At 51.4% G+C, this 18,126-nt stretch overlaps 1 protein-coding gene across 1 annotated transcript in view; it reads right to left on the bottom strand.

Annotated features, from left to right (window-relative positions):
• The window catches only part of P3H2 (prolyl 3-hydroxylase 2), a 78,577-nt gene extending 62,393 nt beyond the window's left edge, over positions 1-16,184 (bottom strand). Inside the window, exon 1 of the mRNA XM_075418088.1 lies at positions 15,468-16,184. Coding sequence (XP_075274203.1) covers positions 15,468-15,920 — 453 coding nt within the window. The 5' untranslated portion in view covers positions 15,921-16,184. The remainder of the gene's footprint in view (positions 1-15,467) is intronic.
• Positions 16,185-18,126: the final 1,942 nt, after the last annotated feature.

Genomic DNA, 18,126 nt, shown 5'->3' with positions numbered 1-18,126 from the left:
GCTCAGACACAGGCAGGTTGGAGAGGCAAAGCTGTCTGGGTACTGCTGGAGCTGACCATCTGATGTAAGGAGGGCTGGGAGCCCGAGGATGCCCTTTGCGTCCTTACAACATGCAGAACATGCTCGCAGACAGCTACCAGAAGCTTGCAGCACAGCCTGGGCTGTACAGAAGGGACACGTGGTTGACAGCTGCTAAGTGGGCAAACTGCTTCCTAAAGCGGTGCACTGCTGGTTTATTTGCTATTTGCCTGCCTTAGAAAAGGATCCAGTCTGAAATCAAGTTTTATTAGCGTACCCTAGTGAGCCAAGGTGGCTGGCTGGAGGAAGCGACAAATTCAAACGGGCAGTCACAGCCAGCGAGTCCGCGACTGACCCCAGAGCAGCAGCAGAGCTGCCAGCATCTGGACATCAGGATACAACGCTTATGTTAAAGGAAACGGAGTGAGACTGCCAACCAAGGCATGAGGGGAACTACCAGCTGCCAAAAGACATTAGTATTTAAAGCAAAGGGAACAGAAGAGACCAAATGCAAGAGCAATTCCACTCTTGCCATGCTATCTGCTCGAGGAGGCTATGCTGGCGGTTAGGCACCCCAGACTGCATTGACACCAGCGATGCTGATGCTGGAGGCTGCATTTTGGCCCACTCATCCCCCAGCTGAACCCATTCGGAGACAGTGTTTTCGGAGGAGCTTAACCCCTTCTGCACCACACCGACCAGCCTCACGGCTGCATGGAGCTGTGTGAAATGGGGACCCTCCGCCTGCTGCAGGGCTGGGAGTGCTGGAGCAGTCCCTGCGAGGCTGCAGACCAGCTTCCCCAGCAGGCCACAACGGCGATTTGCAGTCACTGCAAATTGCACCCCAAAGTGCCTACGTACAGCGTGCTGCCCGCACCACGGTAATTCATAGCACAAGATGCACCAGCACCACTCGCTCAGGCTGCAGCAAGCCCTGCCCCAACCTCCTGCTCCCACCAGGCATCAGCAGGACTCAGGAACACCACCAAGCAATAAAAGCTCTTCCCAAAAGCGATGTGAGGGCCCTCTAAGCAAACAGCCTTCCCTCACTCACCTCCGGACAGGAGCGCATCTCACAACTCTTGTTTAACAGCCTGCAAACACATCCCCAGGATCAGTGCTGTCCACATGTGAGACAACTCCTGCCTGTTCTCTGCACCTGCAACAGAGACCAGCAGTCCTGGCAGGTAGGATGCTTTGCAACACACCTGAAAGGGTCACGGGTAAGGTGAACTCTCTGAAAATAACGTTTTTTAACTAATTCTAGCTTCCTTAAGATAGAATGAGGTTTAATAGCGTCCTTAAAAAAAAAAAAAAAAAGCAATCCCTTATCACCTACTTATACATCTCCAAGATTATCCCTAGAAAGACTCTCAAGAACTAAACGAAATGTTTTGTTCAATGAAGCATCTCAGGAATACCAGTGCATAAAATTCCACTTATTACACAGCGCTCTGAAGAAGAAAAATGGGGATAAGACACTAGGCGTTTTCCTCCCCATCACTAAAAGGTTTTGTTCAATCACAGATCCTTCCGATGAGGCTGGCAGCCCTGGCCAGGGAAGTGTTTTCCAGCAGCAGCGCAGTGCAACGTACCGCAAGTCAGTGCTCTTCCTCTCAGACTATTTCAACAAAACTTTGCAGTTTCTCATCTGCTTCCAGAGAGACAGAGTAACTCAGGACACGGATGCCCCAAAATATATATAAGCCTTAGAACAGGCAGTGCCTTGGCAAAAACCACTTTAAAAACAGAGTTTTCTAAGCAAGGGAACCAACAGACTCTGCTTCAGTCCCTGGGCAGTCACAGCAACACCTTCAGCAAATATTTTGCAGGATATTTTCCAAGCTCTTTCTCTCTGTACCACACAGATCTTTTCTGGGAAGGGAAACGGCTGGCTCCATCTTCAAAAGAAGTTGCACCCACAGCCCTGGGCTATGAACTTCAGCACATCTCCCCATCATACCCTCGGGAGCCCAGCCCCGACCTCAAAGAGCTGTGGGCTTAGGCAGTGCCCCACCTGCAATACTCTCATGCAAGATTTGCCCACTCTCTGTTTTTGCAGCAAAACTACAGGTAAAAGGCTCTCCAGATTCAAGTACTCCTGCTTCTAACCTTGAAAGGACACAGAAGGTTTCAGGCTCGGCTTTCTGCAGGGACACGATGTGAGATCAAGGCCACCGCTGCAGCTGGTTTGCAAAAACCACGGTGAAAAGCAGCACATTGGTGTCTAACAATCATTTTGGTGATTTTTCTGATCTTTTTTCTTAAATTCCACTGCAAAATCTCTGTGTGATGGGTGCAAGAGGAGCACGTGCAAGACCCAGGGTGGCTTTGCACCGAAGATGAGCAGAGGACCTGGCAAAGTGTCTCCATGCAAAGAAAGGAGTGATGCCACTTGGCAGGGCGGCAAGCAAAGGTTTGGCTCTGCCAGGGCAGTGAAACACCAGTGTCACATGGGTCAGCAAGCAGCCACGTCAGCATCAGTTGCCATTTATTGCAGCCACAGCTATTCCCGATGGCTGTGTCGTGTCCAGCCTCGCTGACACCGGCTATGTGCTGCGGTACCCCTACTCACAATGCTACAGATAGTTGGGGCACGTGTGTGACAGAGCATGACTGCACACAGCGTGGTATCGCCCTGAACACTCCCAGTGAAGGGAAAGAGGCAGCAGACCACCTCGCACTGCTCCCTGGAGCCAACAGCATCCCCAAAACATGCTCCTGATCTGTGACCAGATTATAACTCCCTACCCTAAGGAAGCAACTTGCTATTGTGAAAACAAGATTTTTTTTTTAAAAAGTGCAAATGGGAGTTTGGTTTTGGACCTAAATCTCAGATTTCAAGCACTGAACGTATCTCCTGTAGAAGCCCCAGTCATTCAGCACATTCAGGGAAACCATTCTCTGCACAAATCTGGTGTTAGTGCCTTGATGCGAAACTCTTGGGAGACAGGCGCATTTAGTGGTGCAGACATTCTCTTTCTGACAACATCACTTCATTTTCTTCTTGTTCAAGGGTTTTCTGCCACCTCCCAGATGTTCCTTCCACCCTTAATAAAACCTTTAGTGCTATGGAGACAGAAATCTCTCCTGCCCGTGGCTACTCCACATTTAAAGCCTCCCGGCTGCCCTGTGCCCCTGCTGCTAACAACATTCTCCCGAGCAGCCCGCCTGTAAACTCTGCCTGACCTGAGAACCAGCATCAGGGCAGGGAGAGGAGGGCGGTGGCAGCTGCCCCCAGACCATATCTGAATGGCCAGCCTGTCACCTCCACGCTGCAAGGGGACACTTTCCTCCACCCGACAGCATGGTCAGCATGCTGTCCTGCACCCTATCTGCTTCCCATCTCCGCAGGAGCACAGACTCAGCCTTTCACCCAAACCTGAAAGAACGTGTTTTTCTCCTCTTTTTTTTTTTTCCCCAAATGAACAAGAAGCTACAAGCGAGTATTTGGCCTTCACAATCGATGGGCTGCAGCCAAACTCTGCCATATGTTCCAGCTAATACATGTGGGCTTTTCTTCCCATCCAAGAAAGGAAAAAAAAGGACATTTATGAGCCGGGATTCAGCAGGAGCATGTGGGAAGGAAGGGGTGGGGAGAGGATGCTATTTTTGTTGCTATAATTATTCAGTGGCCAAATCCCTGACCCTTGACGTCAGCTCTGGAGGGTCTGTTTAACTGACCAGTTGTCAAGGAAAGGAGGAGGACTGGTTGGGAGGTACAGGCTGATGAGGATCAGCTCTTTGCTGCCTGAACCCACCCACAGGCAGACCCCCTGCCTTCATTAGTCATCACCAGCTCACGGCCAAGAAATAAAAATGTCAATACCTTACTGCCAATACGTTGGTTGGAAACAAAAGCATCCAGGGAAATCTGCGCCCTCATTCCTGCCACCAGTTGAAAAGCACAGGCCAAATCCTGATCTCAGTTTCCCCAGTGTAAAGGCAGAGAGACTCCACAGCCCTCAGCTGGGTCACCCCAGGTTCACACCGATGGATCCAAACCCAGCCCGGCCCCAGTCCAGACTACACACATGGAAATATGCCATGTGCAGAGTGCAGGGGTCCTTGCTCCTCGGGAACAAATTCAATCACAATGACTAATTCATACCACCTCCAAAGGAAAAAAACTAAGATTCATAACCCCTGAATCCCTTGCTCCAGATGTCAAGCACTGCCTTAAGCCCATAGTCCTGCTAGTAAGGCTCCTGCAATGCTCTGGAGGTTGGCAGTAAACGGCTCAGTTACTGACACGATGGTTTCTCCTTACTGCCCACGCCATCCACGATGAAATCACCAGTTGTATGAGGAAACGGGAAAATCCTTGTTGAAACCTCAGGCACAGCTAGTGAGTACTGGGCAGAAGTTTGCTTAGCAGGGCTAACTTGCATTGCTCATTCACATGCAGTTCATTATCAGCTGCCATTAGTTAATCCTGTGGCCAAGGACAACAGAAGGACTCGGCAGAAACCAGAGCAGAGCTCCGTAGGACGTATGGACGAGAATTAACAGACCGCACAAAAAGCCATTTAACAAGTCCCAGAGCAATGCGGCACATGGACGGGGCAGTTCAGCAGCAAGGCTCTGCCAAGGAGCAGCCAGCGGAGGAAGCCATCGTGAGACAAGTGAACCGCAAGGTGCAAAAACCCATGGGAAACTAAGGAGACAAAAAAACAGGGAAGGGGCAGGTTCCCAGGCTACAGCACAGCAGCAGGAGTCTGTTCTCCAAAGGTGATCGGCTCTCCTGCACTACTGGTGCCCAGTTTTGTGCGAGTTGGGATGTTAACCTGGATCATGCGTTGGGATGCCTTTAGATCAAGACCTCAAAAGATCCAGTGAAACCATGTGAGTCACACCACTGTCTTCTCCAGCATCCAAGCCACAGGAGCAGGGATTGCCAAAAAATAAGACTTATCTTTTTTCTCCAAAAGACTGAGAGATTTTGAAGGCTGGGACCTGCCACCAGTATATTTTGGAGCCCTGGCATGACTGTATAGCTATGAGGTGAGAAAGAGGAACTGGGCAAAATAAGAAAAGTAGCCTTGGCCATCAAATGGCTGATTACTAGCCCGTATGAAATGAGCTTACTGGGTCTACGACCAGTCTGTGCTAACTGGTTGTGTCCTGATGTGCAGCTGTGAGCAGAGCTGTGCTAATTTACTATCAGTTGAAACGACGTGGAAATCTGCAAACTCCATAGTTCTGCTTTCGGATTTGCTGTATTAAAAAAGAAGAAAAAAAAAAAACAAACCACAACAACAAACCAAACCCAAACCCATCACAAATCCACTACAACCATCTAGTCTAACTTTTAGTAGAGCACCAGCCCAAAGTCAAGTCCAAAAACTCAAGACCAAGTCTCTGTGAAGACAGCGAGGGAATCCAGTGTCATTCCTGGTACATTGGTTTCAACTGCTAGTTCACCTTCACCACAAAAATATGTTCCTAATCTGCATTTGCTTGTGTCAGTATTGAACCACTGGGTCACCTCTTTCCCTCTCTGATAATTTTCAATCCAAAATGAAACATTTCAGAAACATTTCTTCTGAAGTGGTTGGCAAGAAGAGGGGCAAAGGCAGTTGGGTCAGTGTCCCAGGTTCAGTGCAGGTCCTACCCTAAACCCAGGACATTGACCCAACCATCAAGACCCAGACTTTTCCATCCCATAAACTGAGTTTATTTTTGTCTACATAATTTTAACCTTCCGAGCACTAACATTTATCCTCTGGTGAGGACTAGGAATGCTCTCTCAGAAAATCTAAATAAAGAGACTTTCCAGAAGATTAGTTCTGGGATCTATTTATTTATCCAGTATCTGAGTAATACTAGCTCTCAAGAGTAAAGACAAACAAGCACTGTTAATTGTAATAATCTAAATAATAACGATTATCTGACAGTTCTGCTATAGATCTTTGTCTGGGATGTGTCATATAAATCCTACAAAAACAAGACCAACTGACCGGGCAGACCCCGCAGGACAGGTGGTGGCTGTGGTGAGAAATAGCCTCAGTAGGCTGCTCCCACAAAGACTTATAAGTCGCAGAGTTTTGCACATTATTCTGTGTCACTACCTATGTGGTGCCATAAGCTAAATCACCACCTTCCCCCCAAAGACTTCGGTTCACCCCAGGACAGGACCCTGTTATCCGCTTAAGTCCGTGCAGCGTTGTGGCGTGAAAGAAAATGGAACAAAACATTCATGGCAAGTATCAGCCCTTGAGTGAAACAAACCAAATTCCCAAAGCAGCTACGTTGGTGTGACTCCAGAGTTATTCCACAATCCCTCGGTAGGTAATCCAGATGTCTGTCAAGGAGACAAAATACTCTGGCCCAGTGCAACAGTGAAGAGATGGGCAGCAGCGAGTAGTTACTTGAGGTGGAAAGAATTTGGTGGAGATGTCTAAACAACCATCCTAACGCTTGCTACAGGCACTCAGAGACAAACGCTCAAGCGTGGCTGGTGGTAAGGCTAACGTAAGCACTAGCAGAAGACAGAACAATCAGTCTGGAGTGGTTAGAGGCCTGGTTTTCCATACATAAGTCTCCTCCCTTGAGTTTGGATTCTTATAAACGGGGAGTTTTCAAAGCCAGAACTGGAGTAGGGCAACAACCTGTATCGCAAAGGTTTCTGAAGTTTCTTTTTTTTTCCCCTCTCCTATGGTCTTTTATCAAGTCACTATGGTGTCTGTGCTGCATTTCAGAAATCTTGCTGGCATTGGTGGGCAGGACAGCAGGGTGCGACCCAAGGACACACTCCCAGCAGTGACTCCAGCACTGCCCCATCAGCTGCAGCACAGAAGACCCAGCAGAGAAGATAACAGTGAAAAGTCAAAGCTCGCCCCAAACAAGGCCATTCGAAAGATTAAGCTGCTTGTATAAAGTTTGTGTGACCAGAAAAAGGTTTTTAAAAAAGAAACAGCTTTAAAGAAGAAATAAACAGCCTCTCCTACAACACAGAAAATTTAAACAATATTGTTTTATGCTAGCAACACATGAAATTATGATGATAACAGAACTGAAGCAGATCACAGACGTGGCAAGGGGGAACTCCAGACGAGGACAGAATAAGCCAGACAGACTCTTGCACCTTTTGCTCCACCTACAATCTCACATTACTAAGCGAGGAGCTTTTTGCCTGTGCTGACGGCAAAAATGTGCTGATGACTTGTTTTATTTATTGTTTCAAACTCAAGCACACATTAAAAGGCTTGTCCTCATCTAGATCCAAGGCTGGCGGTTACAGACTACATATGTACAACTCCCGCCGTGCTTCACTGACGTGCAGTGGGGCATGCAGGCAAGTGGGAAGACGAGACCATTGGGTCAGCATTTACAAAATGGGAGCAAGTGCTCAGCAACAGCACACCAGCACAGAGAGAAAATGAAAATGGGCTACAGCAATCAACCCAGCAAACAGGCCAGGGGATGCAGTGGGTGGGAACAAGACAAGGCAAGCGAAAGAGACCTCGAGGGAAGGGTTAATAGGGTAGAAGAGAAGAAGACCTAGTTTTGTAATTGATACAGCAATCAGCTTTCCATGGTTACTTGTTATTTTTGGACCAAGCTGACTTGCAGGAGTCAGCACAAGGACTGGAAGCAATGCTCTGTCACAGGGTTCATGGCAGATCATCCGCAGCAAGCTCCAGCACGGCTACTGAGTCAGCAGCACGCAGCCCCCAAATGCTCTCACAGTGTACATATTGTTTCCTTCTTCTCCACTCACTCTCAGAGCCAGAAAATCCCTCAAAAGGGAGGGTTACAAACATCATGGCCTGCAGGCTAGGTTTTAACAGAAACAAGATGACTAATGCAGCAAAGTGAGGAGGATGTGATTAATAAAACCCTTAAGAGATCCCCCCCTGACACTCACCTGCCAAGCCTAGAGGGTGTTTCATTGATAAAGATCAAGCAGCCAGCACACAGCAGGAAGCCACCAGCACAAGGCAAACTGCCCTTCTGCACATGGGACATGACATCTGAAACTCACTGAAAAACCTGAAGGCACTGACATCATCTGCCCGCACTGGGGCAAAGCATTTGACACTGTTCTGCATGACATCCTTTTCTCTAAATTGTATTTGATGGATGGACCACTTGGTGAATCAGGAATTGGCTGGACAGTCACACTAAAAGAGCTGCAGTCATCTGCTTGATGTCAAAGTGGTGACCAGTGACAAGTGGCATTCCTCAGGGGTCGGTATTGGGGCCAGTGCTGTTACCTTTGTCAGCGACATGGACAGTGGAATTACAGAATCACAGAATCACAGAATAGTAGGGGTTGGAAGGGACCTCTGTGGGTCATCTAGTCCAACCCCCCCGCCGAAGCAGGGTCACCTACAGCAGGCTGCACAGGACCTTGTCCAGGCGGGTCTTGAATATCTCCAGAGAAGGAGACTCCACAACCTCCCTGGGCAGCCTGTTCCAGTGCTCCGTCACCCTCAGAGGGAAGAAGTTCCTCCTCATGTTCAGACAGAACTTCCTGTGCCTCAGTTTGTGCCCATTGCCCCTTGTCCTGTCACTGGGCACCACTGAAAAGAGCTTGGCCCCATCCTCCTGACACCCACCCTTCAGATATTTGTAGGCATTTATAAGGTCCCCTCGCAGCCTTCTCTTCTTCAGGCTGAACAAGCCCAGTTCCCTCAACCTCTCCTCGTAGGGGAGATGCTCCAGTCCCCTCACCATCCTTGTAGCCCTCCGCTGGACTCTCTCCAGTAGCTCTTCATCCTTCTTGAACTGGGGAGCCCAGAACTGGACACAGTACTCCAGATGAGGCCTCACCAGGGCAGTGTAGAGGGGAAGGAGAACCTCCCTTGTCCTGCTGGCCACACTCTTCTTGATGCACCCCAGGATCCCATTGGCCTTCTTGGCAGCCAGGGCACACTGCTGGCTCATAGTTAACCTGTCGTCCACCAGGACACCCAGGTCCCTCTCCGCAGAGCTGCTCTCCAGCAGGTCCACCCCAAGCCTGTACTGGTGCATGAGGTTGTTCCTCCCCAGGTGCAGGACCCTGCACTTGCCCTTGTTGAACCTCATCAGGTTCCTCTCTGCCCAGCTCTCCAGCCTATCCAGGTCACGCTGAATGGCAGCACAGCCTTCCGGTGTATCTACCACACCTCCCAGTTTGGTGTCGTCAGCAAACTTGCTGAGGGTACATTCTAACTCTTCATCCAGGTCGTTGATGAAGAAGTTAAACAAGACTGGGCCCAGTACTGACCCCTGAGGGACACCACTTGTCACCAGCCTCCAACTAGACTCAGCGCCGCTGATGACAACCCTCTGAGTTCTGCCATTCAGCCAGTTCTCTATCCACTTCACTGACCACTCATCCAGCCCACACTTCCTCAGCTTCCCCAGGAGGATATCATGGGAGACTGTGTCGAAAGCCTTGCTGAAGTCAAGGTAGATAACATCCACAGCTCTCCCTTCGTCTACCCAGCCAGTCATGTCATCGTAGAAAGCTATCAGATTGGTCAGGCATGATTTCCCCTTGGTGAATCCATGCTGACTACTCCTGATAACCTTCTTTTCTTCCACTTGCTTCATGATGGCCTCCAGGATAAGCTGCTCCATCACCTTTCCCGGGATGGAGGTGAGGCTGACCGGCCTGTAGTTCCCTGGGTCCTCCTTCTTGCCCTTTTTGAAGATTGGAGTGACATTGGCCTTTCTCCAGTCCTCGGGCACCTCTCCTGTCCTCCAGGACCTCTCAAAGATGATGGAGAGTGGCTCAGCAATGACATCCGCCAGCTCCCTCAGCACTCGTGGGTGCATTCCATCGGGGCCCATGGATTTGTGGACATCCAGATCGCTTAAGCGATCCCTCACACAGTCCTCCTCGACCAAGGGAAAGTCGTCCTCTCTGTAGGCTTCCTCTCTTACCTCCGGGGCCTGGGATTCCTGAGGGCCAGTCTTAGCACTGAAGACTGAAGCAAAGAAGGCATTCATTAGCTCTGCCTTCTCCGCATCCTCCGTCACCAGGACACCCGCCTCATTCAGCAGCGGCCCCACATTGTCCCTAGCCTTCCTTTTGCTGCTGATGTAGTTGAAGAAGCCCTTCTTGTTGTTTTTGACATCCCTTGCCAGCTTCAATTCCAGGTGAGCCTTGGCCTTCCTCGTCGCATCCCTGCACGCTCTCACTACGTTTCTGTACTCTTCCCAAGTGGCCTGTCCCTCTTTCCACATGCCATGCACCTTTCTCTTCTGCCTGATCTCCGCTAGAAGCTCCTTGTTTAACCATGCAGGTCTCCTTCCTCCTTTGCTAAATTTCTTTCTCAGGGGGATGCATTGCTCCTGTGCATGGAAGAAGTGTTGTTTAAAAAGCGACCAGCACTCATGGACCCCCCTGCCTTCGAGAGCCCTGGCCCACGGGATTCCTCCCAGTAGCTCCTTGAAGAGGCCAAAGTCAGCCCTCCTGAGGTCCAGGGTTTTGATCCTGCTTATCGCCCTGCTTCCTCCACGCAGGATCCTGAACTCGACCATTTCATGGTCACTGCAGCCGAGTCTACCTCCAACCTTCACGTCCTCCACCAGTCCCTCCTTGTTTGTTAACACAAGGTCCAGCAGCGCGCCTTTCCTTGTTGGTTCCTCCACCACTTGCATCAGAAAGTTATCATCGATGCTCTGTAGGAACCTCCTGGATTGCACCTGCCTAGCTGTATGGTCTTCCCAGCTGATGTCAGGGTGGTTGAAGTCCCCCATGAGAACCAGAGCCTGTGACTGTGAGGCTGCTTGCAGCTGCCTGTAGAAGGCTTCATCAACCTCCTCCTCCTGGTCGGGTGGCCTGTAGTATACACCCACCGTAATGTCACCCGTGTGAGCCTGTCCCTTAATTCTAACCCACAAGCTTTCAACTCCTTCTTCACTTGCCCCCAGGCCAAGCTCAATGCATTGAGTGCACCCTCACCAAGTTTGTGACAACACCAGGCTGTGTGGTGTGGTTGACACGCTGGAGGGAAGGGATGCCATCCAGAGGGACCTTGACAGGCTTGAGAGGTGGGCCCGTGTGAACCTCATGAAGATTCAACAAGGCCAAGTGCAAGGTCCTGCACATGCGGTGGGGCAATCCCAAGCACAAATGAAGTCTAGGAAAAGAATGGATTGAGAGCAGCCCTGAGAAGGACTTGCGGATGCTGACTGATGAGAAGCTCAACATGACCCAGCAACGTGTGCTTGCAACCCAGAAAGCCAGCCGTATCCTGGGCTGCATCAAAACAAGCACAATCAGCAGGTCAACTGAGGTGATTCTCCTCCTCTACTTCACTCTTGTGAGACCCCAGCTGAAGTACTGTGTTCAGCTCTGGGGCCCTCAACATTAAGAAGGACATGCACCTGTTGAAGCGAGTCCAGAGAAGGGCTGCACAGATGATCAGAGCGCTGGAGCACCTCTCCTATGAAGACATGATGAGAGAGTTCGGGTTGCTCAGCCTGGAGCAGAGAAGGCTCTGGGGAGATCTTATAGCAGCCTTCCAGTACCTGAAGGGGACCTACAAGAAAGCTGGATGGCATGTAATAATAGGACAAGGGGTAATGGCTTCAAGCTGAAAAAGGGTAGATTTAAATTAGCTATAAGGCAGAAATTCTTCACTATGAGGGTGGTGAGGCACTGGAACAGGTTGCTCAGAGAAGCTGTGGATGCCCCATCCCTGGAAGTGTTCAAGGCCAGGTTCGATGGGGCTTTGAGCAGCCTGGTCTGGGGGAAGGTGTCCCTGCCCACGGCAAGGCGGTTGGAACAAGATGATGTTTAAGGTCGCTTCCAACCCAAACCATTCTATGATTCTATGAAATTATCTTTTCTGTGTGGGCTGGAGAGCCCACTACTTGCACTACAAGAGTTAAATCCCATGTTCTCGCCACCTTCTCTGTTTCCACACCTTCTCAAAACCTATCCCATTCTAACTGCCTCAGCTATCTGTATCCAGTATGTGTCTAAATTATCTGAAAACATCAGCTATCCTAGCAAAAGGAGAAGTCTTCCTACTTACAATACATATTTGGAAGCTGCAAAGAAGACTTGTGAGCACATTTGGACTTAAGCTGCTTGTTCAATGCAGTTTGTCTACAGTCTCTCTAGAGACTGCAGTCAACCTCAGAGGCCTGATCCAGAGTCCAAAGTCCATAGAAACCTTCAGCTGGATCCACAAACTGTACCAGTCCTGCAGTGCACCACAGCCTCCCCTCACATCATGCTAGAGTCACTAAAAACACTCAGATCACACCTGTGAAACAGAACAGTGGTCTTCAGAGGATCACTGTTTCTATTTCAGAAAAGTACAGAGAAAAAAAAAAGGAAATAATTTAGGGAACTGATAGGATGACGTAGATTTAAAGGTTTACAGGACTTGTTCTTATAGAGGGATACCATCAGTATTTCACCTAACCGCATCATCACCTCCCTGCCCCTTTACAGTGTTCCATACAGGAGTATCTCGAGGATCTGCTCAGAAGCAGGAGCAACACAGCCCAGGGCAGCTGCTGCTGCGGTCCAGGAGGCAGCAAAGAAAGTCCCAAACCTCTCATTCTAACACCAGTTTTCCACTAAGTCACTGCAGGGGCCAATTCCCATCACCCACGGGTGGGCCAGGTTGTGCTGGCGCTCGCTCTGCAGTGAGAGACCGGAGGCAGCAGGAGACCCCAGCCTGCTCCAAGGACGCATGGGGTGGCTCCGCTGCCCTGAAAGCGGCAGAGGCACACGGGGTGCTGGCCAGCATTTGGCCTGTGCATCGGTCCAGCAGGACTAAAAGCCTTTGCTTTTCATACCCCACAGGAGTGTTGCAAGGATTAGCTCATGTTTATTCAGCACCGTTTTTCAAAGCACTGCACCAGAGCCAAACCCTTCGACTTCTTTTTAATCTGCTCCTTGCTCTGTCGCTCCCTCCTGAAGGGATGCATTTCTCCCCTCCTGAGAAACAAACAAGCACAAGGTCAGCAGGAGTGGGAGGTGGGAAGCACATTCCAGGCTGCTCCTCCTCTCTCAAACCGCAAATGCCACCAAACCAAACCCTGCCGTCTGCCCAGCCCGGCTGGCACCTCGCGCAAGTGCCCAGCATCCAGGTCGCCCCACGCAGCCTGGGAAGCGGCTGGACAGGGTGCGCAGCACGATGTTGAACCTCATCTCCTTTCCTTTGCTGTTGCAAGGAGCAAAACAGAGGGGTCAAACAGCCGCCCCTGGAGCCGTGCAGCCTGCCCAGGCGCCCACGGCAAGGCAGGGGGGCTCTGCGCAAGCCCCTCTTTGCAGCTCCCCGGCTGAGACAAAAAGCTGAGCGGATGCTGCAGCCGAGGTCTCCCGGGAGGGTGCGTGTGCCAACGCACCCCAGCCCTCGGAAGACATGCCAAAGCCTTGGCATTCAGCCTTGGCACGAGAGGATGGTTCACATCTGAGAGCGTGTAAGTGCTAGACATTAGACCTCGAGTTTTGTGCGAGTGCAGGCAAATCTGATGTGGGGCATTTTCTTCTGCACGCAGACTTGTTGAGCCAAATCGAAAGCGCAGTCCTGGGATCTGACCTGCTGGGCGTGCAGCAGCAGGGTGAGGATGTGGACAAACCACTACAGGTTGCTCTGTGGGACAAAGCTGATCGGAGCGCTGCTTACAAAACCCAAGAGCATGAGAAAGGGTTAAAGAAAAAGGTACTAAAAACATAAACAGCTCTATTCAAAGTGTACCTTCCCTCGGCTCCAGCACCCAAAACCCGGGCATCCATGCAGGTAACAAGAACATCCACTACTCCATCAGAGAGCACCAAAATCAGTGTTAGCATGAATATAAAACCTCCAGACGTTGCAAAAGCAGATTAAGATGAGTCACACATAAGAAAAAAGACTGTTTTCAACACATTGCTTTGACAAGCTTACAATGCACTTTTTAAATGAGGAAAACAAAAACCCCAGACCCAGCAGAAGCAGAAATGGAAGAACAGACCATATCCCAAAATCATCTGGGGTTTTGCATCTCGCTTTTACTGAACTGGGAGACAAAGAAACCATTCCCTAATTTAAAGGAAAATTTTTCAATGAGCCTGACATGAGCAAACCTTTGTGACTCTGGGAAAAGCTTTGAATTCAAGAGAAGAAATCACTTGACTTTTTAGCATGACAAATTTAGTGCCACTTCCCACAGATGGTAACATTACATAGAGCATCTTTCAGGGCAAGGACTGCAGGAAAATCCTGCCAGCTTCACTGGGATCACATACAAGCCAAGTTACAGTCCCACTTCACCCCAGGATTTCTTTCAGGAACTCTATGCAGCACATGGACACTAGTAATTAAACCAATGCTTAGTCCCCAACTTGTAAAAATGACATTAAGGCAATGGCAGAAAAGAAAGCACAGAAAAAGCAACACAGCTTCTATTTTCAAAAACGTTTTAAAATGCAGTAGCTGACGATCTGCTTCCTCGATCAGCTGCTGTGTAGGCACGGCACCACAGGCACTAGCATTGCCTAGGACAGAGGTTTGCTTTACCAGCCAGAAATGGATTTCAGCAGAATCACCCTTCCCGTGCTCCGCTGTAAAGGTCTTCACCTATTAAGTTGCATATAGCAACTAAAAGGTTATGAACGAGCTCAAATAACCCAGAAATCCAGAGGGAAATGTTCCAGGAATGTTTTAAACATTCAGCTTGACATGAAATAAGGACAGTTTCTGTCCTTACTAGTCATGAACAGGAAGACTTACTTCAGGTACCTGGCTTGACAGAGCACAAGTCTTCAATTAAAAGAAAAATATCCTGGTGTGGGTTGGGGGTTTTTGGTTGGTTTTTTTTTTCCTCTTACTCTTTGGCAAGGAAGTTCAAAGAATAACACTATTCTCCTCAGGGAAGGTAACAACTACAAGGCAGAAGTTACTGGGATAAGAGGATGATACTCCGGATGTCAGTGGCTGCTAAATATTGACTGTACAGTGCTCTGCAAAGTATTTCATATCACACAGCAGGATAAAGGCCACCAGATCCCCACAGCAGCAGATATATACCTCCCAGCTCCGCGCACGCTCCCAGCTCCCGGAACACAGTTATCGGTTCAGCGTCTGAAAGGGAAACACCGCTGGCAGAGAGCATCGGGGTGCTACTGGGGGGTTTCTGGGGGCTTTTCTCAGCAAACTGCCCACCGAAGGCAGACCGTTTTCAGAATTATACTACGATACACTAAGAGACAAACAAAAACATCCCTCCCCAAAAACAAAAATCAAAACAGGAAAAGCCAAGGCTGGACAGAGTCCGAATTGTCACCGGGGATGCTCCGTGTCGGGAACAGGCCATGACCACTGACCGCACGCACCAGCGAGAATGGAAGGGGAGGGGGGGACCATACCTGGGTGCGTGAGAGAAACGGAAGCGGGGGGGGGGACACCCCCCCACCCCGGGGATGTTTCGGGAGGAAGGAGGAGAGGATGGCCTCTGGAGGGGGGCGGCCGGGAGGACAGCCCTGCCCGGGGGGGGTAGGCGGTGCGTACCTGGATGTAGGCGCGCTGCAGGTAGCTGTAGGGCACCCTGCGCTGGAAGTCGGCCCGCACCTCCTCGGCGGCGCGGTGGCGGGAGGCGGCTCCCAGGCGCGGTTCCTCGCAGCGCCGCACGCAGCCGGCCCTCCGCAGCACCGAGCCGAAGAAGGGCAGGTCACCCCCGGCACCGGGACCCGCAGCCTCCAGCCGCACCTGCCCTCGGCACCGCCGCCGGCACCGCAGCCGGGCGGCCCGCAGCTCCCGCCGGCTGCGCAGCGCCCGCTCCAGGCACCGCGCCGCTCCCGCGAAGTCGCCGCCGTAGTAAGCCTCCACGCCGCTGGCGTACAGCGCGTCGAAGGGCTCCAGCGGGCCCCCTTCCCCCCCACACCCCCCTCCCGCCCGGCACCCCGCCGGCAGCAGCAGCGGCAGCAGCAGCAGGGTCCCCCAGCGCCGGCTCCCGGGTGCCATGCCCGCCGCCCCGGCCGGCCCCGCGATGGGGGCCGGGGATCCGCGGCACGGCGTAACGGGGGGGTGCGGGGGATCCGGGGGCCCGTGCAGCAGGGCGCGGGGCGGCAGAGCCCGGGGGGATGGGGGGGGCGGGTCCCGTGCGATGGGAGCCGGGCACCGCACAACGGATCTCGGCGCGGCGGGACCCGAGGGTCCGGACGAGGGGCTCGGCAGCGGCTCTGCCCGAGGAGGACGAGGCGTCGGGCCGGCGGCGCGGCTCCCTGCACGCCCGGCCCGGTGCCGCCCTCCCGCCCCGCCGGCACCTCTTAAAGGGCCCCGCCGGCCCGGCCCCGGCCCCCCCGCAGCGAGGGGGTGGTGAGGGGAGGAGGGGCGCAACCAGCGGCCGGGTCCCGCTCGGAGCATCCCCGCTCCCGCGGCTGCAGGGATTTTTCAAGGACGTCGTGAAATTTAAAATTGCCCCCGGGGTGATTTAAACGGCAGCCGCAGCCTTTCCTCTCTCTCTGCCCTTCTGTGCCCCGCACCTCCTCCTGCTTCCCCGCACCGTTATCCGCGGGATGCTTTTCTTGTCCCTCCGCGGGATGCTTTTCTTGTCCCTCCGCGAGGCTGCTGCTTGGAGCCGGTTTTTGCTAGATTCTCCACCCTCAGCCCCTCTTGCCCCCCCCCGGCCTCCCGCCGCTGGGAATTCTGCAAATCAATCATCTGGGACGGGCACTGTGAGTGGCTGGTGAAGCCTTTTTGGCTCCCAGCTGTGTGCTTGTCTCGCTGCCTCCAAGGTTTCTCTCTTCCCATGCTGCAAAGCCCTGCCCGGCCAAAAAAGTTGCTCTTTTTTTCGCACGAATTTTGAAGGCATTCTTATGACAAGACGTTTGGCAACACAGCCTAGTGACGCAAGAAACAAGGGTGTCTTAGTTGGCATTTTAAATAATCTCGGTGTACAACACCTGTCAGCAAGAGGTGTTCATATTAATACAGTTAATTTGGCTGAAATCCGCTGTTCCTGAGTGAGAGGGAATGGGCAAATCCTGGATCCCATGAGACACTTCACTGTAAGCTGTTCTGGGCTTGAGTACTTCAAAGTCTGCGTGTACGGCACGGTGCTTGGTGGGCTCTCTCACCAGGCATTGCAGCTTTAGTTGTTTCAGACATTTCAGGAATATCTCTATAAGTGTTGGCTATCTTTTCATAGACTAAAGTAGCTGCAAATGGGAGATGCTTCAAACCCATTTGGTCCAGATTTCGTTGCTGCACGGAGCCAGATGTTCCTCACGGTCATGCCGGGCTTTCCCCTCTGCTGCTCTGGTGGCTTTGATCAAATTGTTCCTAGTTCACGCTGCTATGTCCAGAATCAGAAGCAGGGCTCAACACCCACTTTTTGGGCAAGTGATCAGATTATGGAGTCTGGTTTACAACAGTTTCACGTAAGTGAAGTTTTTTCCCACATGGTTAGAGATTTACTAGAGTTCCTGGTGAAGAGCTTTCCCATCTGGCAAAGATTTCGTAACACTCTTCCCTGTTGCTTTCCTGCAAACTGGCACAAAAATGTTTCGAAGGCTTGAGTGTCTCTCTGTCCTCCTGCCCTGCCAGACTGGCGTGCTGGGGAGGGTGCTCACAACAGGGGAACGGAACACTGTGGAGGGAGATCTGTTTGTGCTGTGACGACTTGCCCATGCAGTGAGAGTTCTCGGGTCCAGAAAAAGCCTTTCATTATCAGCACTCCCAGGGAACCGAGGCAACGTTGTGAGAGGGCTATTTCAGCCTTCTCAAGGGTCGCTTGAGGATTTGCTGCCTAGATCTGACAGAGGTGCCACCAGTGACTGCACAAGTGTAGAGTGGGAGTCAGCTCTGCCCCAAATCACAGCGATAAAGCGCCCAGCCCCTTGGGTGCAGAAGGATACACCTCAGACGATCTATCTGAGGAAGTGCTGTGTGTGATTCCATATTGTGTCCACGTCAGCAACGTCTCTGCGCGTGCAGTAATAACATTGAGGCCCTGCATCAGAAGGGGTGCAGAAGGTACACAAACGACTGGAGAGAGAACAAAGACAAACAAAATGTTTTATTTCATCTTGCTGCATTTTCTAATCCAGATGTTTCTTTCATTGCAAATCCTTTTCGAAACAGTAAAGGTTCTTAGTTCTGACACTCTGCTGCACTTGCTCCGGGGGTTTCTCTGTAGGCACCCACTCCCTCTGGGACCAGACCACCG

This window comes from Opisthocomus hoazin, chromosome 4 (genome assembly GCF_030867145.1).
Source record: "Opisthocomus hoazin isolate bOpiHoa1 chromosome 4, bOpiHoa1.hap1, whole genome shotgun sequence".
Classification (NCBI taxonomy): Eukaryota; Metazoa; Chordata; class Aves; order Opisthocomiformes; family Opisthocomidae; genus Opisthocomus; species Opisthocomus hoazin.
This window is presented reverse-complemented; position numbering and strand designations above follow the sequence as displayed.